Source organism: Heteronotia binoei, chromosome 3 (genome assembly GCF_032191835.1).
Source record: "Heteronotia binoei isolate CCM8104 ecotype False Entrance Well chromosome 3, APGP_CSIRO_Hbin_v1, whole genome shotgun sequence".
NCBI classification, from domain to species: Eukaryota; Metazoa; Chordata; class Lepidosauria; order Squamata; family Gekkonidae; genus Heteronotia; species Heteronotia binoei.
In genome coordinates this window covers 130,498,694-130,524,175 of record NC_083225.1, presented here as the reverse complement: position 1 = coordinate 130,524,175, position 25,482 = coordinate 130,498,694, and the positions used below count along the sequence as shown (strand labels likewise).

Here is a 25,482-nt window from a genome sequence, read left to right as displayed (position 1 = left end):
CGCACTTAGTAAGTTCTTTCCTTCGTTTATATCTCCAGTTTAGGGTCAGATATACTTTTTTCCCCCTTCTTCACCATTTATTCTGTCCTCCAAATGCCGCTTCACCTACTCCCCTTCTCTGGTGGTCACAGCTAATTCGCCATTAAGGTGTCTGGTCTATCCGGGCTTGAAGTAATATGTTGAACGGGCTCTATGCTCAGAAAAACCGGCACAGAGCACCCAGCACTCCTCCGCACGAGTGCCCCGCCAACAGAGGCACCACCGAGTTCTTACCAGCTGAAGAACCCCCCAAAAAAGACCAGCACAGACGCTGCAGAGCCGGAGCTCCTACAAACACGTCTGTTAGCACCGTGCCGTTACCGGAAACTCCCCCCTTGATGTTGTTGAACACAAACTTAAAGCAATTTATCCATGTTCGGGACCTAATCGATTCTGGGTGTACAAGAGACATAATCACCCCTAAGCTGGTGGAAGCCCTGGGCCTCCATAAAACATTACTACCACACCCCATTCAGTTTGAGCAAATGGATGGGACTATAATGAAAGAGGAACCATGTGTGGAACAGATGCAAGAGGTGCCAGTGGGGATAGAAAGCCACTGAGACACTGAACTCTTTGTAATAGTCCGCTCCTTGTCCTTCAACATCATATTAGGGGTAGGGTGGTTGGCGAAGCATGAACCTGATATTAAATGGGGGGAACAAACCATAGACTTTATTGATAAAAAGTGTGACCATCATCACTTGGACAGAGGCTGGGGAGCCGAGCCCCCTCCTAGGAACGAAAGACTGTGTTTGACAATAGAGGAGATGCAGTCAATCCCCAAGGAATACAGAGACTTGAAAAGAGTATTTAGTGAAGAGGAGGCAAATGAACTTCCTCCCCACAGAGACACTGATTGCGCTATAGAACTCATTCCAGGGCAGGAGCTTCCCAGAGCTAATCTCTACTCGATGGGGTGGGCAGAGGAAGCTGAATTAAGGAAATTTTTGGACAAAAATTTAAAAAGAGGTTTTATTCGGCCAGTCACAGCCCCTCATGCCGCTCCGGTGCTCTTCAGGAAGAAGAAGGATGGGAGGCTTCAACTTTGCACAGATTTTTGAGGAATTAATGGGATTTCCACCTCGAATGCTTACCCCATACCCCTGATCAAAGATCTGCTGAGCACGGTATCAGAGGGGAGGATTTTCACCAAGCTAGACTTACAAGACGCATACTTTTGGGTGTGCATAAAAGAGGGAGATGAATGGAAAAGGCTTTCAATACCCCCATGGGCCAATTTGAATACTTAGTCATGCCCTTTGGATTGCAAGGGGCACCTGGAGTATTTATGAACTTTATAAATGAAGTTCTACAGAAATACTTGTACAAAGGCATCATGGTGTATCTGGATGATATATTTATTCCAAGGATTTACAATCGCATGTGAAATTAGTACAGGAAGTGCTAAGCACCCTATATGAACACCAACTGTATGCCAAGTTGTCAAAATGTGAATTCCACAAAACAGAACTCGACTATTTTGGATACCGTGTGTCAAAATGGGGGTTAGCCATGGATCCCGCCAAAATCCAAGCAGTGTTGGATTGGGAACCCCCGAGGACACATAGACAGCTCCAATCTTTCCTCGGTTTCACAAATTTTTACCGTAATTTCATACAAGGATTTGTGCAAACGATGTTACCCCTGACTGACCTTTTAAAGACTAAAGGAAAATGGGCCAAAGCCAAAAGGCCAAGGGCTAAATTAAAATGGACAACCAAATGCCAAGAAGCCTTTAATAAACTGAAAAGACTGTTCACCAGTGAGCCTATCCTCATTCATCCCAATAAGCTAAAACCCTTTGTGGTCCAATGCAACGCCTCCGATGTTGCTGTGGGAGCGATCCTGATGCAATCCGATAAAGAGGGAGGGTTAAAGCCTTGTGCATATATCTCTAAAAAATTTTCCCAAGAGCAAAGGAATTGGTCCATTTGTGATAAAGAGGCGTTCGTGGTGATTTTTGCATTAAAAACCTGGAGGTCATGGTTAGAAGGGGTACGGGTGCCGTTCGAAATCTGGACAGACCATAAAAATCTAGAGGCAATCACAGGACGCAGGAAATTGACAGAAAAGCAGATTTGCTGGGTGGGCTTCTTTGCCAAGTTAGATTTTACCCTGCAGCACATCCCAGGGTGAAATAATTTCTTAGCTGATACATTGTCTCGACTTCCCCAACATAATAGTCAAAGGGAAGAAGTCATTGACTCTGTTATCTCGCTGAGTCACTTAGGAGGGGCTGTGACTACCCGTGCCAAAGTCAAGCGAGAAAACCTAGAAAAGAAGTCGGGGGGGGGGGGGAGAAAGACTGATTGCGGAAGTAGAGAAAGAACGTGACCAGAAGCCTGATGGAATTATTAAAGGAGAAGGAGGGTTCTGGTACCGAGAGGGAAAGCTCTATGTACTCGAGAGCCTAAGGAAGGAAGTGTTGCAATTTTTCCATAACAGTAAACTGTCTGGACATTTTGGGTATATGAAGATGTTGCATTTAGTGAATTGGCAGTTCTAGTGGCCATCCATGAAAAAAAGACATTTCAAACTATGTGGCTTCTTGTCCAGTATGCATAATGGCCAAGAAAAGGGGGGGGGGACCCCAGGGTTATTGCAACCTCTGGAGACTGCTACCAGGCCATGGGCAGTGGTATCGATGGACTTTATAGTAGAGCTCCTGATATCTCAAGGGAAAATGGTTATTTTGGTGGTGGTGGATACGTTCTCAAAACAGGAGCACTTCATTCCCTGCACCCAACTCCCCACTGCAAAAAGAAAAGCTCACTTGTTTTTCCAACACATGGTTAAACTACACTCATTCCCAGATAAGGTTATTAGTGACAGAGGACCTCAGTTCGTTGCCAACTTTTGGCGGGAGTTCTGCAAGTTAACCAGAATAGAGCAAGGTTTGAGCTCAGCGTATCACCCTCAGACGGACGGACAGACGGAAAGGGTGAACACGCTCCTAGAACGGTATTTACAGTATTTTGTCAACCACCAACATTCAAACTGGGTGAAACTCTTACCTTTTGCAGAGTATGGATATAATAACAGTGTGCATAGCTTCACCAAAACCTCCCCTTTTTTGGTTATGAATGGATACGAAGGGAAACCCTTCCCTTTACTACCAGGTGGAACCGTCCCAGAATTACCTTCTTCTTTCGAACATTGGTGGGGGAGTTTGGGTAAGACATGGAAAGAAATACAAGAGAATCCAGAAGCAGCTAAAGACAGCTACAAGAGGCATTATGACAAAAATCATGCTCCTGTGTGGGATTTTAAAGTAGGAGAGACAGTCTTTGTATCCACTAAGAATTTATCATTGCCTCACCCATCCAAAAAGCTGGCATACAAATTTCTTGGTCCGTTCAAAATAAAGAGAATAATCAACAAAGTGACAGTAGAATTAGAATTACTGAAAATGTTTAGTAAAATACACCCTGTTTTTCATTGCAGTCTTCTACACAGAGTCCCTGGAGCTATGTCTTGGCATCCTCGACCACAAGCTCCACAATATATCCAGATTGGGGGTCAGAGTCACCACAAAGTTAAAGAAATCTTAGATCCTAAGTTAAAATGGGGGGGGGGGGGGTGTTGTATTTTTTAATCAGATGGAAGCATTTTTCACCAAGCCACGATGAATGGGTAGAGAGCTCGAATGTGCAAGCAAAAGACTTAATAAGAAAATTCTACAAGTTGCACCCCTCCAAGCCCCTAGCAAGATCTTAGCGGGGGCAGTATGTCAAGCATGATATTTCTGAGTATGAATTTAGTATGCATTTTGTGTTCATTTTGTGTTCATACTTCCCTCCTCCTGCATTCTGTATCACTTCCAAGGTATCGTTCCTTGGGCAAGTGCTGGATTATCAGTAAAACAAGTCTTTGATTTACACAATAGGTCAATTATTTGAAATACTGATGCTTGACATTATCAAATTTGTTATGCTCAAAGGCAAAGCATGGAAATAATGCATGCTAAAGACTAAGAAATAACTTGCCATGTGGGATAAAAAGGACTGTCTTGTTTTCCAGGCTGGTGAAAATGTGAATATCTTTTCCATCATTTTTGAAACAGCTTGTGTCAATAACAAGGTATCTATAGACATTACATGCGTGTTTTACGATCTTGTCTGAGTGGAAAAATAAATTCTCTGCCAGCTGAGCTCAATATAGACCAATGTAATGATATGACTTCTTTAGATATGGCTTTACTGCTGAGCAATCACATAGAAAATTCAATAAGATGATACTGAAGCCCAGCTAATATTATTCTGCTTTAATTACCCAGATTGAATAGAACTCTTTCATTTTGGATTGAAGTTAGCCAAGCCTTTTCTTATGCTGCACTGTATCAGATGATGGTCAAAGAACAACTGTTTCAGATTTTACCAGAAGACGTGGTCCTTAATTAAGTCCAGGGGTAATTTATCTTTGAGAGACATGGGTGTTTTAGCTTCAATGCCAATAAAGATCTATGGTATGGTATGGTGTTTTAGCAGATGAATTAGTGGCTGACAAGAAGAGGCTGAGAAACTAAGAAATCATTGCTGTCAAAGCCCTTCGAAAACAAGGCAGAAGGGGTTTCTGTTAAGTTTGAGACTGGTCCCAGCATTGCTGCTCCCTATTGCAGCCAGTGCAATTTCCACAGTCAGAAGAGAAGCCTTTCAGCATCTCTACCCCAGCCAGTGTTTGTTTTACCTGTGGATCAAAAGATCATCTTAAGAAGCAGTGCCCTGCTTGGATAAAGTGGCAATCCAAAGTACATTGTAATTCAGTCTAGTTGCCTGCAGTTCTTAGAGTCCTGGAATGTTGCAGAGTCAGAGATCAGTGAGATATTGCAGACATGGCTTGTGAAGAAGGCACAACCTGGAAAAAAAAGTTGTGGCCTCATCCAGAGCAAGTTCAAGCAAGACAACTTCAACTGAGTGCTACAACTGTAGAAACATAGGGCGTTTTCGCACTGACCTTAATCGGCAGCGACGCCCCTCTTCACCGCGCAGGATCTGCGCAGATTTCGCACCAATTGCCGCGGAGCACTCGGAAGAACCCCAAAGTCCCGCAGCTTTTGCAGCGCAAATGGAAACCGCCAAAAACCAGTTTCCATTTGCACCGCAAAAACTGCGGGACTTTGCGGCTCTTCCGGGTGCTCCGCGGCAATTGGTGCGAAATCCGTGCAGATCCTGCGCGGTGAAGAGGGGCGTTGCTGACGATTAAGGTCAGTGCGAAAACGCCCATAGAACTTTGCTACACAAGACAGAGTTGAAGGTATTTCATCTTTACCCATCAAGGATGTTTGAACCTTCATTTCTACTCAGCAGGAACAGTGGGTGAGCAAAATGAGGGAGGATTTTGTTGAACTATCAGGTGGTATTAGAATTCCAGCACAAAAAGTCTCTAGGGCAGATATTCCAAGTATGTCTGAAGTTTTGTTAAAGCATCCTCTTCAAATATTAGTTCAAATGTTGTGCTTTTGATAACAGAGATAGAACATAAACCTATTATACATTTGCCTTCAAAACTGCAAGTGAAAAATTCCAGTCTTAGTACAGTGTGAATATCCAAATCATTGGGGGTGATTTAATGTATAGGGTTGCAAAGGTTTTGAAAAAAAATCAGATGATATGCTAGGCCACTTTTTGTGTTCTGGTACAAGGAAGCAATTTATTTTGATGTTGTTCTGTGAGCCAGTAAATATCCATTTGCTCATCCATTAAGAAGTGTTTCTGAACAGAATGTGGTCAGAGTTATTCATGATTTTGCATCATTTTTTTTTGTATCGAGCTCACATTGACAGGCATAGGTTCAAATTTTGCTGCTATTATGACTAAGAAATTATATGAATTGATGGGAATTGAACTAGGGTTGCCAGGTGTGATCCATGAAATATCTGGGGACTGTGGAGTGGAGCCAGGAGCAAGGTCATGACAAGCACAATTGAACTCCAAAAGGATTTCTGGGACCAAATTCCTTTCAAATGCCTTTCTTCCATTAGAAATAATGGAGGCACCTTCTTTTGGGGCTTATAGAACTGGTCCAATCTTTTTGAAACTTTTATTTAGGAGAGGCACCAGATGCTATGCTGAAAACAAAAAACAGACCCCCTCCAGAGCCCCAGATAACCACAGATTGATTCTCCGTTACACCCTATGGGGACCAGCTGACATTTCACATCCCCCTCCCTGCTTTCTGATAACCCTGAAGTGGAGGGACGACCTCTAAACCAGGGGATCCCCTGCTCCCAACTGGGAATTGGCAACCCTAAATTGAACATAGATTTTCAGTTGCTTTTCATCCAGAATCTCATGGAACAATTGAGAGATTTCATTCAACTCTGGGGAAAATGCTGAAGGCAGTTGCCACACAGCATTGTAAAGAATGGAATAAGAGGCTGCCAATGCTTCTTGGTGCATATCACAGCAGCTCACAAGAGCTTTAGGTAGTTTTTCTCCTAATAAGTTAAGTTTTGGGCAACAAGTGAAGTAAGCCAGTGATCTGAATGTGTGAACTGAGGTCGAGTTTATTCTTTGACTGGTGCTTTGAACAGTATTAATGTACAATATAGCTAATTGTGACTAGTAATCTCATATGCCTGGTCTAATGAAGATATGAAACACTGGTAGCAGCATCTCTGGAATATGCACACATTTGGAAGAATACTATTGCATGTATCAAGTCTGTTGCCTGGCATCTTTGGGGAAAGTGACAAAGGTTTGTTTGCACACTTGCTAAAACTGGAAGAGCTGCCAAGATATTGAGTGGTACAGCCAGGGAACAGAGGCTGGTGCTCTTGTGCCCCATTCTCCCCTTCTGCCTCTGCTTTTCAAAGAGCATGCTGAGAATTCTGCCTTCCTAGCAGAAAAGATGTACACACCTAACAAAGCGAACCCAGTAAGAGGTAGCAGATTCTATATATGTGAGAAACACTTGATTGAAAATCTGAGCTCCCTTCCCATTTAAAAGAATGCATGAATCTACCTGTTCTCAAATAATGATGGGAATAGTGTTCGGGTTTTTTTGCAGAAGTGGGCAGAGAAAGTCATGCCCTTCCATGTTTCATGCTCCCTCAATCTGCTTTTAAAACATATTTTTCTTCAAGCAAGAAACAGTGAGAGAAAAATGCTGAAATCAATGAACTTGATAAGAACAAAGACAATCTGAGTAGCACAAACAATCAATATAATTCTATAGTCTTAAAGATGCAGTAACATGCAAATATTTAAAGATACAATACAAAATTCACAAGGATCAGTACCAATAGAAAAGTCTTTCAATAATAGCCAGTGGAATAAATCTAAAGGTGTTGTTTTGAATGCTTGTCATTGTATGATGTAAGTCCAGGGGGGAAAACCACCAACATAGTAAATCTGAATGGAGACCAGTTGAAGAAAAAGATAGAATTTTGGCAAATGGTTCTATTTTATTGGAGGAAATAGGAGGAGATACTGTTGACTGGTCCCAACTCACTATGTTGCAGAAATGAAAAATTCGGCTGTCCCTACATTCTACTTCTTTAATGAATTATTGCCATACAGATAAAATTCCTTGAGGTCTGAAGGAACAAAAGGGACCAACATTTGCGGAGAATGAAGAATTTTGTCTGAAGTGGATAGCCATTCTTAATAAATGCGCCTATGATCTTATGCTGTTAGTGATAGAGCAGGCAGCTAAGGAAGTTGACAAATTTAAAGCAGAAATTGTAACGGTAGAGAAGAAGCTTGTTGGAATGGTGGGTCAGAGTAGCTTTGACGAGAAAATAAAAAAAATGCAGGAGGAGCTTAAGAATTTTGAAAATCAGACAAAGGAAATTAAACTTAAGAAATATGAGAGAGATTGTAGGGACTATGTGCAAGCTAAAGTATATTGGTGGTGTATGGAAGAGAAATCTAAGAAAAAATGTGTAATATGGGCAGATAAACGAGTTGTGGAAACATCAGATGGTGAAGAAATGGCTAGTACCTTGTTGGTAAAATGTGATGAGTAGTGTTCCCTCTAAGCTGAGCTAGCTCACAGTTTTTTAGCCTCTGGTTCACGCCTTTTTGTCTTAGCTCACAAAAAATGGCCCCAGAGCAAACTAATTTATGCAGTAGCTCACAACTTTAATGCTACTAGCTCACAAGCAGAATTTCTGCTCACAAGACTCCACAGCTTAGAGGGAACATTGGTGATGAGGCACCCCCACTTAGGTTTTTACCAGAAAGAAGAATTAAACAACAGGGTAAAAGTTCTTTCCTTTGGAGACAACAGAACAATAGGAGCAGGAAAAAAAATGTAATAGTGAATCTCTCTTCCAGACAGTTGACATCTGAAGAAATCAAAGTGTTAAATTTAGGATTGGGATATGTACCCTTCCCAAGGTATGATTCTATGCAAGCTAGGATAGATCCTTTCAAATTGTTTAGAATAATAAGGCTTAACATTTTTTGGGGGGAAGTTCTCCTTACGAAGAAACTGTGTTTAAGCTAAAGTCAACATTTCATCTGCTTGTTCAAATCCAACTGTTATAACTTTTGAAAAAATGGTTGTGAAAGAGATTGAAATTATGGAAAAGCAAAATAAAAAATTCAAATATAATATTTCGAGGGAAGAGCTACAATTATTGAAGGGCTTAATGAAGGATAACAACATAGTATTTAAGGAAGCAGACAAGGGTGGGGCCTTAGTCATTCAAGATAGGACCGACTATGAACGTGAGATACAGCAACAGTTGTCGAATAATATATTTTACCAACAATTGGCAAGTGACCCTACTGAACATGTGATGCGACATTAAAATAGTCATCACAGATGCCCTAGCAATGGGATATATCACAGAAGCCACTGCCAAATTTTTGGTTAATGAATACCCCCGTATACCAATTTTCTATATGCTACCCAAAATCCATAAGGGAAGGAAACTGCCACCTGGTCGACCTATCGTCTCAGGGTGTGACTCGGCATTGGAACCTCTCTCGAAATTTGTGGCTGCGCATATACAACCTTTTGTTTAAAATATTCCTGGATTTTTAAAAGACACAAAGAACTTTATCAATAGGACTGAGGGTGTACAGATACCAGAGGAAAGTCTTATAGTAACACTAGGTGTAGTAGTGTTGTACACCAACATCCCCCATGAGGAAGGTAGGGCATGTCTTTAGAATGTATTAGAAAAAAGAACAGAAAAAAACCCTCCCTCTTTTTTCTTAATGGAACTGATAGACTTTACTTTGGAAAAAAGTTGTTTTAGGTTCAAGAAAGATTTTTTTCTAAAAGTAAAAGGTATTTCTATGGGCAGCGTGTTTGCGCCTAGCCTCGCAAATATATTTATGGCTAAAAGTGAAGAGCAGAAAATTTGTAATCCAGCCATCAATCCTTTTTTCGGAAAATATTTTGATTTATTTTTGCTTTATTGACAACATTTTTCTTCTGTATCATGATTTTTTGAATGGATCGATCAACTAAACATCTATCAATTAAGTTTATGGGAACAGCAAAAAAGGATGGTTTGAACTATCTTGACACATATGTCTTTTGCACCACTAATAATAGTCTAGCGGTAAGACCACATACTAAAAAAAAGAGAAATTCATATCTTAGGTTTAACTCACATCATCCTCAAAAATTATGTGTAAACCTGCCCTATGGGCAATTTTTATGCATCCGACTAAATTCTACCTTTCTGAAACATTTTTAAAGAGCAGGCAGCTATCATGTTGGAGCAGTTCTGTGAAAGGGGATATCCAGAATATGTTATTTTGAAAGCATTAGAAAGAGCTAATCAGGCTGACAGAAAAAATTTACTCTGTTTTAAAAAGGAGGAAAATAGAGTTGGAATATCATGTGCCTTTGATTATAATCACAGATCTAGCGCTGTAAAGAAAATTATACTGAAAAATTGGTATTTGGTGCAAGACATACCAGGATGTGATCACCCTCCATTTATTGGAATGCAGAAAACTAACAGTATCAGGAATACATTGATTAGAGCAGATGCAAGAATAACTACAGTTAGTAACAACAGAGGTCTTCAAAGACACTTCCCATGTGGAAGTTGTTCTGTGTGTGAGTTGGTCTGGCGCACAGATGAGGTAGTTCTTCCATATTTTAGAAAGAAATGGACAATTTGGACTACCTGTAGAAGGACTGTGTACTTGATAAAATGTGCTTGTTCCAAGCTGTATGTGGGGTCTTCTGTAAGAAGTGTTAGGACCAGAATTTGTGAACAGCGGTCATGTTTGAAGGCTTTAAAAATTGATGTTTTCCTCTGCCAGCATTTTATGGAGGTCAACCATTCCCCAAATGATTTTTTTTTGGTACTTTGAAAAATTTGAGCAATATCCTTATGTTCAGGTGGACAATCAGACACATCTTTTAAAATGTGAATGTCATTGGATATATACATTAAAAACTATGATGCCAATGGGATTGAATCAAAGCTTAGATTGGTCTGTGTTTTTGTAATAAGTAGTGAAAATTAATTTTTCATATTGGGACTGCTTGTAGTATGTTATTTGAAATGGTCTATTACGATCTAATGACCCACCGCCTTGCCGACGTGGGAGTTCAGGGGGGTGGCCTTACAGTGGTTTTCCTCCTTTCTTTGTGGTCAGGCACAAAGGGTGGTGATTGGTGAGCAGACCTCCCTGCGTCATCCACTAGAGTGTGGTGTGCTGCAGGGAGCTATTCTCTTGCCGATTATGTTTAACATCTATATGCATCCCCTTGCCCAGATTGCTAGAGATTTTGGGCTGGGTATGCAGATGACACCCAGCTCTATCTGTTGATGGACAGCCACTCAGACTCCGCCCCATACAATCTAACCAGGGCGTTGGAAGCTGTGGCTGGTTGGTTGCAACTGAGCCATCATTTTGCTTGAAAATTAAAGCATCACAATATAACTGGTTGTGTAAATATTCAGATCACCATTTTTCATTCCAGGCTCACACTCCAGCTTCAGAGAGAAATAATACAAGATAGTAGCATGACATCCAAAGCCAGGCATATCAGAGAGTAACTTAAAAAGGTACTGGAATATTATGAATGGATATTCAGCATGCATTTTCTTGGGAAACAGCTATACTGGGGCTATTGTGCAGTAGAAGATAGTTTCTTTAATATTTTTATTCACACACAAAACAAATGCCAATAACAAAACATAACAAAACCATCTGATAACCATCATATCTAATATAAGAAAAGACAGAATAGAACATGTTAGCTCTCTTGACCATTGCCCCAACTTCAAACAGCTCTCCAAAAGCAATGGGGGGGAAGCATAGTTTGCTTTGTATTTCCTTCATGTTTCACTCAATGGGGCAAACAGCAGCTCATCTTAGTCTTTCCACGTGCCGTGGAATAGAGTTGCGGGGGGGGGGCTCCTGCAGAATTTTACATGGAAGAAAACAAAATCTGAGCTTGCTCATGTTTATTCCTGACACTTTGCTTTAATAATTTGTTTAGCTTCCATTTTTCTTTATTCTCTTCTCTTGGTTCTCCCCCATAAACCTTTACCTTGCGCTAAATCATACATAGGTGTGTTACCATGCCCCCATAAACATATGAACATACATTTCTATCAACATGGGAAATTAGCTTGTGTGTTTGTGTAGAGTGCAGTAAACAGATCTTTTATCTAAAGAGGTGGCTGTGAGTAGCTAGTTTTCAATAGGAAAATGAATACAGAGTTTATTCAGGTAGTTGATATAATAGTGTGTGTATGGGGGAGGGGGGTAACCCTAAGTAAATACTAGCAGGACTAAATCAAAACACAGACATATTCCTTATCCTAATTTATAGGGCAACAACAACCAAATATTCAGCAGAGCTACATCAAAACAGAGCAGAGTTACTTCTTCGATGGTTGATCTAAAGGTGTACATGTGATTTGGAAAATGAGGATGGGGGAATAGATCAAGAGTGAGATTACCTGTCCTATTCTGGGAAGAAATCAGATGGAAGAAGAAAGGCTGAGAACAGACGGGCATTTTGGGGTGGCAGGGAGGAGTCCCGAATCAGGACAGCCAAAAAAGAACCATACTGGAGCCTCCCCACGCTCACCCGCATGTCGCCGGCATCCCGCGGCTGGGCGCTGCTGCACAGTAAGGCAACCCGGAAGCTGGATTCCTTTGTTTTCCCTGGGAGGGGGCAAGCTCAGGTGCACATGAGTGCACTAGCACTCTGATTGATTTAATTTTTAAAAAATGGAACAGTTTGGGGAGGCTTGACAGCTCCAGACTGCCAAGTCGCCTCGCATGCGCCCTTCTCTGTCCAGATAGCAATCCGGTGACTGATGGCCGGCTCAAATATTTGCTATCACTTTCAAAGTGGTAGCTTTTTGAGCTAGGTGGAGCGGCTGGAAGGACGGGGTGAGTGTGGGATGGGGATGCCCGGCAAATGTTTGTGTGTGAAGGGATTTTTTGGGCCGACTTCAGAGGCGTCTCTGAGTCAGCCCAAAGTGCCAGTCTGTAATCAGCCAGTGTGTGTGCTGGGAGTCTGTTGCAGTTATGTTGGTCTCCAGAATCAGACTGCAATTGCTGGCTCTAAAGCCAGCCCAGTTATACTGTTTTTGACCCATAGCATAAAATATGTTCTTTTCAGGAAACAAAATATTATGGCAGACTATAAAGTAGAACAAGAGTTGGGCACCTTATTGGGAGGAAACTATAGAGCTGACCAGTGCTTTTTTGGTAGAAAAAGCCCAGCAGGAACTCATTTGCATATTAGGCTACTCCCCTGACATCACCATTGTTTCACAGAGGGCTTTTTCTGCAAAAAACAAATCCCAGCAAGAACGAATTTGCATATTAGGCCACACCCCCTGACACCAAGCCAGCTGGAACTGCATTCCTGCTCAAACAAAAGCCCTGGAGCCGACAAAACAGTATCAGGGAAAGGCAAAAGGAAGAGAAGTTCTTGGTCAAATTATAATCCAGGTTTACAAAACTGGAGACATAAAGTTGAGTCATATATTCAGCGGGAGTTTGGGGACAAGGGGAAGATCTGAATTGGAGGTTCCAGACTGTCACAGGGCACTTAAATGTTCAAATTGTGTTAATGGTCAGTGTTTACATATCATGTGGAAAACCATGCAAGATGATGCATCTTTATCTTCTAGCATGGTATGGCTCATTGCTATCATGCTATTGGCATTCTGTTATCCCACTCCCCCCCCCCCAAAGGCTTCCTTGGAGGCATTTGCTGTGGCCATCCTCAGATCCTCTGCTATGTCAACCATTACAAGATTTTCTGTGAGACACAGAACATGGACAGTGGCTCACCATGTTCTTTGTGCATCTTGAGGGACTTGGTCATGTTGCTGCAGGTGCAGTACATTCATTCAGGCTGGAATAAGGGGTTGTGCAAATGGGGGGGGGGTGGCAACAGGTGAAATGGTTACTTTCTTAAAAGGTAGCAATGGTACAACATAAACTCTGCCATCTAATTTCAGGATAGCAAGGAAAATATTATGCAAATCTTGTGGGGGCATTTTAAAACTTTTATTCTTTGGGTTTTAACATTCGGCTTTGCCAGCAAAAACAAGGTCTGGAGTTGGAGATGAGCCCTGACAAGCCTTGGCTCAATTAATCCTACATGTTGGGCAAAAGCTGGTCCTTTCTGATTTAGGAACAGAGCAGCAGTCTGACTGCTAAAGTCTCATTCTTTCAGTGGCTAGAGGTAGACGGTGGGAGGAGAATATAATAAATGTACAAAGCTATTCTGCTACTGACTGCATACATTCTACTTAAAAAGAACTCAAGAGCTCCTCTCATCTCTTCATTAAAGCACTCCCTATCTATACCACAGGATAATGGAAATAAGAAAATTAAGATTATTTTAAGTACGGTTTTGGAAAGTAGAAAATGCATGCACAGCAAAGTGGTTCAGTCTGCAATTTTTTTACTGCTCAGGTTGGTATAGTTCAGAAATAGATTACACATCATGTGGTGGAATAGTCCCAGTGACACACAAAAACTAATTCATTGGGCCCTCCAAGATGTTTAGGCTGCCAGTGACTGTCCTAATCTCCATCCAGTGAAGTACTGCTCTCTCAACTCATTTGGCCCTCAGGTTTTCCCTTTTTCACTTCGCTTTTGGTATGCTGCCACCAAGTGGTCATTTTGGGAATTACTGCAGAGAGGTAATGCCTACAATGACCACCAGCTTCCCTTCCTGCATTGCTGTTCTAAGGCTCTGTCTAGTCTGTGGTCTCTTGTTACCTAGTATCTGGTTAGCACAAGGACAGCTTACTAGGGATGGGCATGCAGGAAAATGGAAGCTTGTGAATTTAACCACAAACCATGAACCTCCAGTTAACAAACCAGTTCAAGGTTCAAGACATGGCACAGCTTGCAAAAGCCATTTAAGTGGATAACTTTAAATGGTTTTTGCAAGCTTCACCACTGCTGCAATGGTGTGACCTGCAAGTGAACTCAGAAGGTATTAAAATGTCTTCTGTGTTCACTCACAGGGTGGTGGGGCTTGGAGAAGGCATGTAAAGAGACTGTGTGGTCTCTTTAAATACCTTCTCCAGGACCTGCTGATGGCATCAGCATGTCTGCTGACATGAACCTCCCAAAGCCACCTGTGAGTTTTGTGGCTGTGGGATGGCACAAACCAAGGTTTGCAAACCACAAACGGGGGCCAGATTGTGACAAATTTCAATTGTAATTTGGTTCATGCTTATCCCTACAGTTTACCACCCTTGCACACTGCTGGGGAAATAGCAATTTAACAACTAACTACCTCCCTTCCCTACACTGGACGTTTATGAGGTATGGAGAACGACTATCAGCATTCATAAAGAATTTATTAAAAGTAAAATGTCTATGCATAATCTATTTACACCAATGGATCAAGTAAAAGTAAGGTGTAAACATGCAATTCCCCTGTTCCTCACATGGGCTAGCTGATATATTCTAAGGCAGTCTCTCTAACTTGGAAGTTACAGTTTCCTGGAAGGTTGCTGTTACCTTAGAGTCTTTATTCAGGCAGTCAGCCACATTGCTTTTCCATGCGACAGTGGAAACTATCAAAGTAGAGCTCAAGTATGAGAGCCCTTTCCTCCAGATATATTAAGCTAGAACAGATCCACCAAAATAGATCTTTTCCTTCTATTTCATCAATATTTTATATCTTCCGTTTTCTCCCCAACTTCTGGGAAAAGGGATCCTTTTCTGATATCTCCAGGAAAATATAATCTAGCCAGTGGTTTCCAAACTGGGTAGTACTATCTCTTGATGGGTTGTGGGATTACCTGAGGGGATGGGTCTAGGAAGCAAGGGGGTGGGGACAAAGGAAGTGGGCCCTTTGACTATTTGGATCACTTATTTATGATTGACCAGGCAATGACATTGTGCTGCCAAATGGCACTCCAAATTTCTGCCTCCGCATAGTGCAGAAATTTATTTACTTACTTACTTTTGATTTATATCCAACCCATTCCAGACTCAGGGCAGCTAACAATCATAATAAAACCAACATTCAGTTTCAGGTATAAAACAATAAGACATAAGTAATTTACAATTTAAAACAATTTAAAACGAAGTATCGGTGCTATACAGAATGTTAAAGCGTAGGCGGCTCAGATCATATTAGGCCTTCCATTAATCTGTTGGCGGTCCTTCTGGTGGAATTGCCCAGCAGCATAAAAGCAGCAGCCTTCTCCCCAAGTTGTTATAGGCCTGTTTAAAAAGTTCAGTTTGGTGGAAACTATCAGAATTTGTAATAAATACACCCCCAGAGCTTTAAATTGGAGTAAACTGCATTTTGAGATACCGTCCTCATGGAACGTGATTAGTCTATTTGTCATTTTCCAAGTTTTTGCTTTTAAGTACTTAACATACTAGCATTGGGTGTGGTATTTATTTTCCTGTGTTCTCTGTTACTGAATCAGTTGATTATGAATTGCACTCTTAAGAGAGCTAGTTAAGTGCACGGACTCTTATCTGGGAGAACCAGGTTTGATTCTCCACTCCTCCACTTGCAGCTGCTGGATGGCCTTGGGTCAGCCATAGCTCTTGCAAGAGTTGTCCTTGAAAGGGCAGCTTCTGTGAGAGCTCTCTCAGCCCTATCCACTTCACAGGGTGTCTGTTGTGGGGGAAGAAGATAAAGGAGATTGTAAGCCACTCTGAGACTCTGATTCAGAGAGAAGGGTAGGATATAAATCTACGTTCTTCTTCTTTGATATGTAATTTTGTTGTGGCCTGCCCAATATTAATTTTTCTAGATAACAGAAGGACTTACAATTTCTCAATAAATGTTTTTTTAAAAAAAGGGAAAAAAACTTTTAAAGGAAAAATTTAGGGGTAGAATTTTTTTAAAAAAATACAAAAATTTAGTTCAAGAGTATCTCCAAGATGACTAAAAACAGATACCAAAGGGGAGTCAATTACCGTTTTTGCACACAGCTTACCTCACAGTCACAATCCTGTTCCCTCCGCGTGTCCGATCGGATTTCCCACCATCTGCGCCGGAGTTACAGGAAGTGCCGTGGATTTTGCATAGCAAACGTAAACCGCTAAAACCCAGCTTACGTTTGCTACGCAGAAGCTGCAGCACTTCCTGTAACTCCGGCGCAGATGGTGGGAAATCCGACCGGACGCTGCGGAGGGAACAGGATTGTGACTGCGAGGTAAGCTGTGTGTGAAAACGGTAAATATCTCATATTGTTGAACAGTTCTAAAAATAAGGAAATTCCACTTGCTGACATACTGAATTGTGCAACTGATGAAACACCATTAATGACTACTAGATACTATCATGGGTGTGTTGCTTACTTGAAAAAAGCAGTGAATAATATCTTTCCCATTTGCTGTGTCATTCATTGTCAACATTGGGTTGCAAAAAAACTCTCCAATCACCTGCGCAAATCATTACACACTATCATAACTGCAGTGAATAAAATGAAAGCTCATATACTCAATGATTGAGTTTGTGTTGAGACTGATGATTTTGAATGTTTGCTACTTCATACTGAAGTTCATTGGCTATCAAGACTATTGGCTATCATAATACGACACATTTTACGGCTTTTCACAGTGCAATCCTAAAGTGAGTTACTCCAGTCTAAGCCCATTCATTTCAATGACTTTGCTCAGTGATTAACACAAATATATCAGACATGATATTGTTTATTTATTGACTATTTGTAGAGTTGAATTAAATGAATTTGCAGTTGCAAAAAAAAATGAGGTCAGTCTTAGGGATGGGCATGAACTGCATGATGAGCCAAAATCCAGGCTGAATTTTCGGGAGATTGGGATTTGGGGCATGATGTTCTACAGGCATGGTCTCTGAATAAAACTTCAAGCTTTGGAGCATGGCTTGGGGCAGCCTGGAAAAACAAAACCAACCCCAATTAAACCCTGCAGGGAACTGCTAGACAACAGTGGAGGTGGTGTTTTCCAGCCTTTGAAACACCAATAGGGACCCTCTGAAGCTTGATGGCTGCCAATAGAGCTCTCATTCATCACAATATCTGAGAAAAGTCTATGTGTCCTTTGTTGGGTGTTGGTTGAAGAAGGAGAGTGTAGTTGAATGAAGGGTTTTGCTGGGCATGGGAGGGATTGCATTTAGTCAGGACCCAGGAAGCTTGGCTTTACCCTGGGTTCCTTGGCCATTTGTTTTGTTTTGTTTGCTGTGAATGGGGAAAAAATAAGGATTGTTCTGTCCTTTTCACATGGACAGTTGCTATCTGTTTAGGGGGATTTTCCAGCTGTTTCCTGGTGGTTGGTTTACCTTCTCTTCTTTCCATTTCATTTCCCACCACCACTTTGGGTTGCAGTTAAGCCCTGAGGGATTATTCCTTCTTTACGGGGGTTCTTTTGGGGCTGCTTTTTCTGGGGGGGGGGGAGGGTTCTTTGCCATTCTGCCCCCCCCAACACACCCTGGGCAAGTCATCTCTGCCTGTTTGCCTGAGTTCCTACACTCTTCCTGCCTTGGTGGAAGTGTTCCAGTCTCAGGGACCTAGGGTGACTATACTGCCCAGTGCCTAGCTCCCCTCCTGAGCTGCTTCTCCTTTTGGGGTGATCTCTGCCTGTAGGCCTGGTTTTCTGCACACATATAAGAACATAAGAGAAGCCATCTTGTTGGATCAGGCCATCTAGTCCAACACTCTGTGTCACACAGTGGCCAAAAACAAGGTGCCATCAGAGATCCATCAGCGGGGCCAGGACACTAGAAGCCCTCCCACTGTTTCCCCTTGAGGAAATAATTCAAATCTGGGGTTATTTTGGACTGGCTGGGGTGATTTTACTGCCTACCCTGATGCTCTGGCCTTGAAGGTGAATGCAGAGGGAGGCATCAGCACGACTGTTCCCTGGCAGGGAAACGCCAGCTGGAAGAAGAATATGCCGGGCCTGGCTGCTTTCACCTTGAAGCTGAAAGCAACCAGGCCAGGCCTCGGCACAGCTGGCCCGCAGCCCCCACTCAGCCTTCTGGGGTCTGCCCGAGAAGGGTGAGAGCGGGCTGCCGGCGAGCCACGCCTGTGCAGTGCACTCTCGGAGGCGCCCGAGGCCCTAGCGCTGGCCCTGGGAGCACATACACGCTTGGTAGGCCATGGGCAAGCATATACTGCGTTGGCAACCTCTCCATCACAGTTTATCAGTCTCCTGGACTTCCTCCCATCTGTGGCACCGGCTCCCAAGGTCGGGGTGAGATGCAGAAGTTTCTGTCTTTGGAGCCTCGCCGTGGGAGCTCGGGACGCGGGATCTAGGCTTTAGAGAAGCGCTTGAGCCTCCTCTGACAAAGTGCCCTGTGGCCACGCCGCTCCTCGCATTTAGACCCTGAGGCAGGGCTTGTCTGCTCGTTTCCCGAGAACTCTCCTTTTTTCTCCAATGCCGCTGACGTCCAGCCCGATGGCACCAACTGACTCAGCGTGCACGAAAAGGGCGGGGCCCGCTCATCCCCCAACCCGCCTTCCTTCTGTGCCAATCCATGTTCAGCCCACTTCGTGGGGGTTCAAACTTTGTGCCAATCCGAAGGGAGGAGGGCGGAGTTTCCAAAGTTGGGACGCGGCTCCCCGGGGTTGTGGGCGCTGGCCATTGGCGAAGCGCGCAAAGCACTCATTGTGTGTATGGTAATCAGCGTGGCGGAGGTGCCTTGCCCTTCGCTGCCTCGCCAGGGCTGCGGTGCCACCTCCGGCCTATGCAGCCCGCGTCGCTGCCGCTTCTGGGCTTCTATATATGCGCCCGCCGCTCTTGAAGATGAAGGCGCCTTCGCAACGCAGCTCTGCATCCCGACACTCCGCCATCGTGGCCGGCTGGGAAAAGGCACGCCAATGCCCGGGAAAAGCAGTCGCGGCTGGAAAGCATCTTTCCGGACAGTGGCAGTAGCAGGTCCCGCTGTTGCCATGAGCTGCTCAGATGTGGCGAGCCACCACCCGCCCCAGTTGAAGCTGCCCAGTGCGGTGACGGCAGCAGCCTGTCCCGCGGCTCCTGGCCCCTTTCCTGCGCTGCCTCTCACGCAGAGCCAACAGGTGAGACCTCCGCCGGCCGGCCGGCGGGCGGGGAAGGGGGCGGAACGGGGCAACAAGAGACGAGAGAATCTCTTCGTTTCAGGAGTCGGGTGGGATGGGAGAAACGGATTGCGGGGAGAGTTTGGATTAGAGGTCTTGGGCAGGGACGGGACCTCTGTGAATCTTTCATTGTCATCCTATAGATTCAGGCGGGTGGGCTGAAGCAACACAACAAAGTTTGAGTCCGATGGCCGGCACCTTTAAGACCAACAAAGTTGAAGTCTGCCTACAAGCTTTCGTGCATGCCAAAGTTTATACTCAGAATTAAACTTTGTTGATCTTTGTTCTGTTGTCATACCATGTTTGTGTGGACGCCCCTTGATTACTCCAAATTTGGAAGCCCGAGGTCTCAGCTGATTGGATGAACTGGTTCAAGGAATTGCCTTTGGCGTGGCTAGAAGCGGTGTGGAAGTTTGAGAAGTGGTGTTTGATCTTTTGCCTGGTTCTTCACACATACAGGAAAATGAAGTGGAAGTGCTGAGGGAATAGAATAGAGAGCAGACTTACGAGGTCTGGTGGGACCACAAATGTCAGGTGGCAGATTCCAGCTTTAACTGTCGCTCTGCATAAATCCTTCATGCAAAGAGATAACTAGCAATGCAGGTTTCTCACTTCTGTTTGCTTGCTGCTGTGGTTTTCTGTTTGCAGGAAGTTTTTAACATACAGAAGGCTTCTCCTATGTTCTCTTGTTATTCCCAAAACTATGTTTCTTCATGATTCTTCACATGTTGTCTGACATGGTTTGATTCATTCTACCACTTAATTCCCATTTCATTCACCTGCCTGCAATAGTTCTCTCACAACTTGCCAACCACCACTTGTGACAGTTGAGAACTGTTCCTATGTATGAGTGACAGTGTGAATTTGCATCACTACTCATGTTTTATGAAATCATATAACCTTTCTGACAGTTGCTCACTGACCCTCCCCCCCCCTCTGGCAATTGTCATATACATTTGCTTGAATAGGAAAATAACAATAACATTAAAATAGTGAAATAAAAATTGTGTGATAGAAAGAATCCATCTTAGTTTTTGATACTCTTGCCCTGTTCATAGTTACTCTGAATGCATGTGCATCCTGCCTGAACACGTGTACATCTGTTTATAAGAAAGAGCTAATGTGCATTAACTTTATGAATGAAACTGGGGACCAGTACCTGGATGAACATGGAGTTTGTATCATATGTTTAGCTGTACATGCTTTGAGTCTAATATAAGAATTACTCAACACAAATACAAAGAACAATCAATTTTACATTGGACATGGATTGTGTGCGCATAACTTGTGAATAGGGCTTCAGTCTGTTAGTGGTGAAGTTAGTTACACAAAGAAAATAACATCTACTTCTTTTAGAAAGTTACGCAGACACTGGCAAGGCTAAGGAGACTGGCCCTGTAGAATTCATTTGGAGTCCCACCATACTGTTGTACGAGTGGCTGTATGTTTGCAGATATGGAAGACAGTACACTTGCATGTGTGTGACTGTTAGACACTGGCAGTACCATCTTATACAGAAGTCAGTTTAGGAGAGTGCTTAGGATGGCATTATCAGGTCCTTAGAGTATGAAGCAGGTGAATGAGTTTTGGGGTTGTGTGCCTCCACCACAGAGTGAGTGGGTTTTGCTGTGTGACTGGTGAGAAAGTACTAGCAGCAATGACTCCTGATATTTCGTACTGGAATTATTCAACCCCTCCCCCAACTTGGTAAAACTTAACCATCTGTATTAATGTAGTCTTCCAGTAGTACCCCTCCACTTTTAGCAGGTGGCTTCACCTGTTGTGGTGTGAGGGTAAGAACATATTGGATCAGGCCAATGGCCCATCCAGTCCAACACTCTGTGTCACACAGTGGCCAACCCCCCCCCCGCCCCGTGCCATCAGGAGGTTCACAAGTGGGTCTAGAAGCCCTTTCCACTCCCCCCCTCAAGCACCAAGAATACAGAGCATCACTGCCCCAGACAGTTCCAGTAATATACTGTGGCTAATAGCCACAGATGGACCTCTGCTCCATATTTTTATCCAATCCCGTCTTGAAGCTGGCTATGCTTGTAGCCGCCACCACTTCCTGTGGCAGTGAATTCCACATGTTAATCACCCTTTGGGTGAAGAAGTACTTCCTTTTATCCGTTTTAACCTGTCTGCTCAGCAATTTCATCGAATATCCACGAGTTCTTGTATTGTGAGAAAGGGAGAAAAGCACTTCTTTCTCTACTTTCTCCATCCCATACATAATCCTGTAAACTTCTATCATGTCACCCCGCAGTCGACGTTTCTCCAAGCTAAAGAGCGTTTTAACCTTTCTTCATAGGGAAAGTGTTCCAAGCCTTTAATCATTCTAGTTGCCCTTTTCTGCACTTTATCCAATGCTATAATATTGTTTTTGAGGTGCAGTGACCAAAACTGTACACAGTATTCCAAATGAGACTGCACCATCGATTTATTAAGGGGCATTATGATACTGTCTGATTTGTTTTCAGTTCCCTTCCTAATAATTCCCAGCATGGCGTTGGCCTTTTTTATTGCAACCGCACACTGTCTTGACATTTTCAGTGAGTTATCTACCATGACCCCAAGATCTCTCTCTTTGTCAGTCTCTGCCAGTTCACACCCCATCAACTTGTATTTGTAGCTATGATTTTTGGCCCCAATGTGCATTACTTTGCACTTGGCCACACGGAACCTCATCTGCCATGTTGACGCCCACTCACCCAGCCTCAACAGATCCCTTTGGAGTGCCTCACAATCCTCTCTGGTTCTCACCACCCTGAACAATTTAGTGTCATCTGCAAACTGGGCCACTTCACTGCTTACTCCCAACTCCAAATCATTAATGAACAAGTTAAAGGGCATGGGACCCAGTACCGAGCCCTGCGGCACCCCACTGCTTACCGTCCTCCACTGCGAAGACTGCCCATTTATACTCACTCTCTGCTTCCTATTAATTTGTCAGTTTTTGATCCACAAAAGGACCTGCCCTTTTACTCCATGACTCTCGAGCTTACTAAGGAGCCTTTGATGAGGAACTTTATCAAAAGCTTTCTGGAAGTCAAGGTAAACAACATCTATTGGGTCCCCTTTGTCCACATTTTTGTTCACCCCCTCAAAGAACTGTAACAGGTTAGTGAGGCAAGATCTTCCCTTACAGAACCCATGCTGAGTATTCCTCAATAACTTGTGTTCATCAATGTGCCTACTCATTCTGTCCTTGATAATGCTTTCTACCAACTTTCCCAGTATTGAAGTCAGATTGACTGGCCTGTAGTTTCCCAGATCTCCTCTGAAACCCTTTTAAATGATGGGGGTGACATTTGCTACTTTCCAGTCCTCAGGGAGGCAGATTTCAATGAAAGATTACATATTTTTGTCAGGAGATCCAGAAGTTTACCTTTGACTTATTAGTTTTTAATTCGTCAATCAGTTGTATGACCTCCTCTCTCACAGGTAGGCCTGTGTTTGAAGAGAAGCCAGTCAAGTACACAAAGAATGCACAGCAGCAGGTCTCATGAAGGGAAAGTGGTGTGAAGCCTCAAAGGAAGCTGTGTGAACATGTCTCTAGAAAGAGTGGCGTGTGTGTGTTTCTGGGAAGTGCAGCGACAGTCTTGGCTTCTTGTTTGCATATCTTTTTTGGCATTTGGAGGAGGGAGGGACAGCCTCATGATGGGTTTGGTTGCAGCCTGCAGAAAGAGCCCCTCCTCAAGAGTTCAGGCTGCCGCAGTTGTCAGTGGGATGCAGAAGGAGTTGCAAACTGGAGCTGGGATTAAGAAGAGGGGGGCAGGAAAAGCAGTTATAGTCAAGGGTCAGATATCAAAAGAGATCACTGGGTTGGAGACCAAGAGTATCCATACCTAGTAATTCCAGAAGAATGTTTGTTTGTTGCAGAAAAATAAATAGAATTCTTTCTAGAGAAGTGTGACAAAAGTACACACGTTGTATTTGCAAAGGATGCACTATACCAACCTTAGTTTCAGGATGTCTGTGGTAGAAGTCAGTTTGTTTCACAACACCTAGCATATCTAATTACTAATTGCTGATTTTTTAAAAAAAAAAAAATCTGAAGCATTTATCTGTCTGCAGTAAAGGAAATGTTCACAAGTATAGCCTATAAGTTGCCTTAAAACTCTTCAGTGCCTCCCCAAATCAGTTGTCTTTTGCAAAAACTAATGGTACATTTTACCTCTATATCTTACATTAGCTGAGGCAAAAGCACCACCCTTTCTGTGCACAATCAGTACACTTCTATTGACATGTTTTGTTCCTCGGGTATCTTTCTGTTTACTGAAAGAAACCTGCAAATGCTTGTACCTTAGGGACATCATTTACTAATGTGCAAGGACTAATGTTCTAAAGTTCTAAAAGGCCAAAATTTTGAAGCCAACTCTCTGTGCATTATACCAAAAAGAATACAATAGATTATTCCCCTACCACCACTGATTTTGTTTTAAAGATTTTATTTCAGCATAATTTTTATGTGCCATTTGCCAGATACTCTAGTCTATAAGCATTTAGGCTGGAAAAATATTCTTAGTCTTTAAAGTCCCACTAGATTTCTGTTTATTCTTACTGGAGTAGCGGTCAATGTGTTCATCCTGGTTGCCAAGAATTCTGAACAAATACCCATTGATTTCAATAGGTTTGGCAATTTCTTAACATATTTACTTACACATTTCTTTGAGACTTACTTGAATGTAAATATGTTCAGAATAACTGCCAAACCTATTGAAACCGATGAGCCTTACTATTTGTATTTAAGATCATAGGATGTAGAGGCATAACTGGAAAAAAAATACCTAGGATTACTCCTTTAATTACTATCTGTCAGTTTTACATGTCTCCATAAATTCACTTTCTAGATGAGTTCCTCTTTGCTTGATTAAGAACACGGCTTTCAGTGCTTGGACAGTGGATTGTGGTTTTGGTATTTTTGTGCAGAACATAGCACATTATTTGTAAAAATGTCATGTTTGTGCCTTCTCCATGTAACAAGTAAACAAGACTCTGTAGGACATCTCACAATTAAAGTAACCCTCTCCCTTCTAAACCTTAGCGTTATGCTTTATAGCACCAATAATCAGCTTCTTAATAAGCCTAAAGGCAGAAAAGGGAGAGAAAAAAAGTCTTCTTTTCTTGAGACTGATCAAAAACTGTTTCGCACTTCAACTTAAGTATCTGATGTAATGAAGTAAACCAGGAAATTCTTATCAGGCTGACAGCATTTTTAGACTAAGCTGTGCGTGGGTGAAGTGGAACTAATATTGACTTGGCCCCAATAGAGTCATCTGAGAATACATTTTTTTGTTTTTTGCTGCATTCCATAAGGTTTTATCATTATTATCCATGAAAATTGTTTTCTCCGTACATGGGAAGAGACTCTTCATACTAGTTTGCCCAGGACACACAAATATGGGCTCAAATGCAAAGCTTCCTGTTGTATTATTTCTTTTTTATGTGTTGCCAAAAACTTTCAGCAATACTTGGCTAACCTTTACAGGTCTATGGTATAGAAAGTGAGATTTGTTCCCATTTAATTGTGTTAGCCTCGATATGAAATTGCACTTTAACAAGTCACCTGTTTTTAATGGTAGGAAGGTACATATAAGCAGGTACTAGTACAATATAATTTAGTCATGACATTATATGCTGTTTGTTAAAATCCTACTGTGTAATTCCTGCATCATTTAACAAGTCAAGATAATGTTTATGCTTTGTTTGAACTTGGTTTCAGATTTGTTTTCAGATTTCTGCAAGTGAAACCTTGTTGCATTATTGGTGTCTCATTCCTACTGATTTAATTTTCTTGTGCTGTGTTGTACAATGTTGCTCAGTGAAAAAGGTGGATTATATAAATAAATAAAAACAGAATTGTTGCAAACCAAACATGTAAGCACTTTTTAATAGTGTATCCATATCAATATACTTTTAAAATATCACTTGACATGGATATCCCTGGCTGTGGCAATGTA

The 25,482-nt window shown here is 42.5% G+C and overlaps 1 protein-coding gene across 2 annotated transcripts in view; it reads left to right on the top strand.

Annotated features, from left to right (window-relative positions):
* Positions 1-19,198: 19,198 nt before the first annotated feature.
* VGLL3 (vestigial like family member 3) overlaps positions 19,199-25,482 on the top strand; it is a 61,141-nt gene continuing 54,857 nt past the window's right edge. For both annotated transcript variants that reach the window (XM_060234434.1, XM_060234433.1), the window contains exon 1: positions 19,199-19,480. In XM_060234434.1, the coding sequence (XP_060090417.1) occupies positions 19,283-19,480 (198 nt within the window). In that variant the 5' untranslated portion in view covers positions 19,199-19,282. The remainder of the gene's footprint in view (positions 19,481-25,482) is intronic.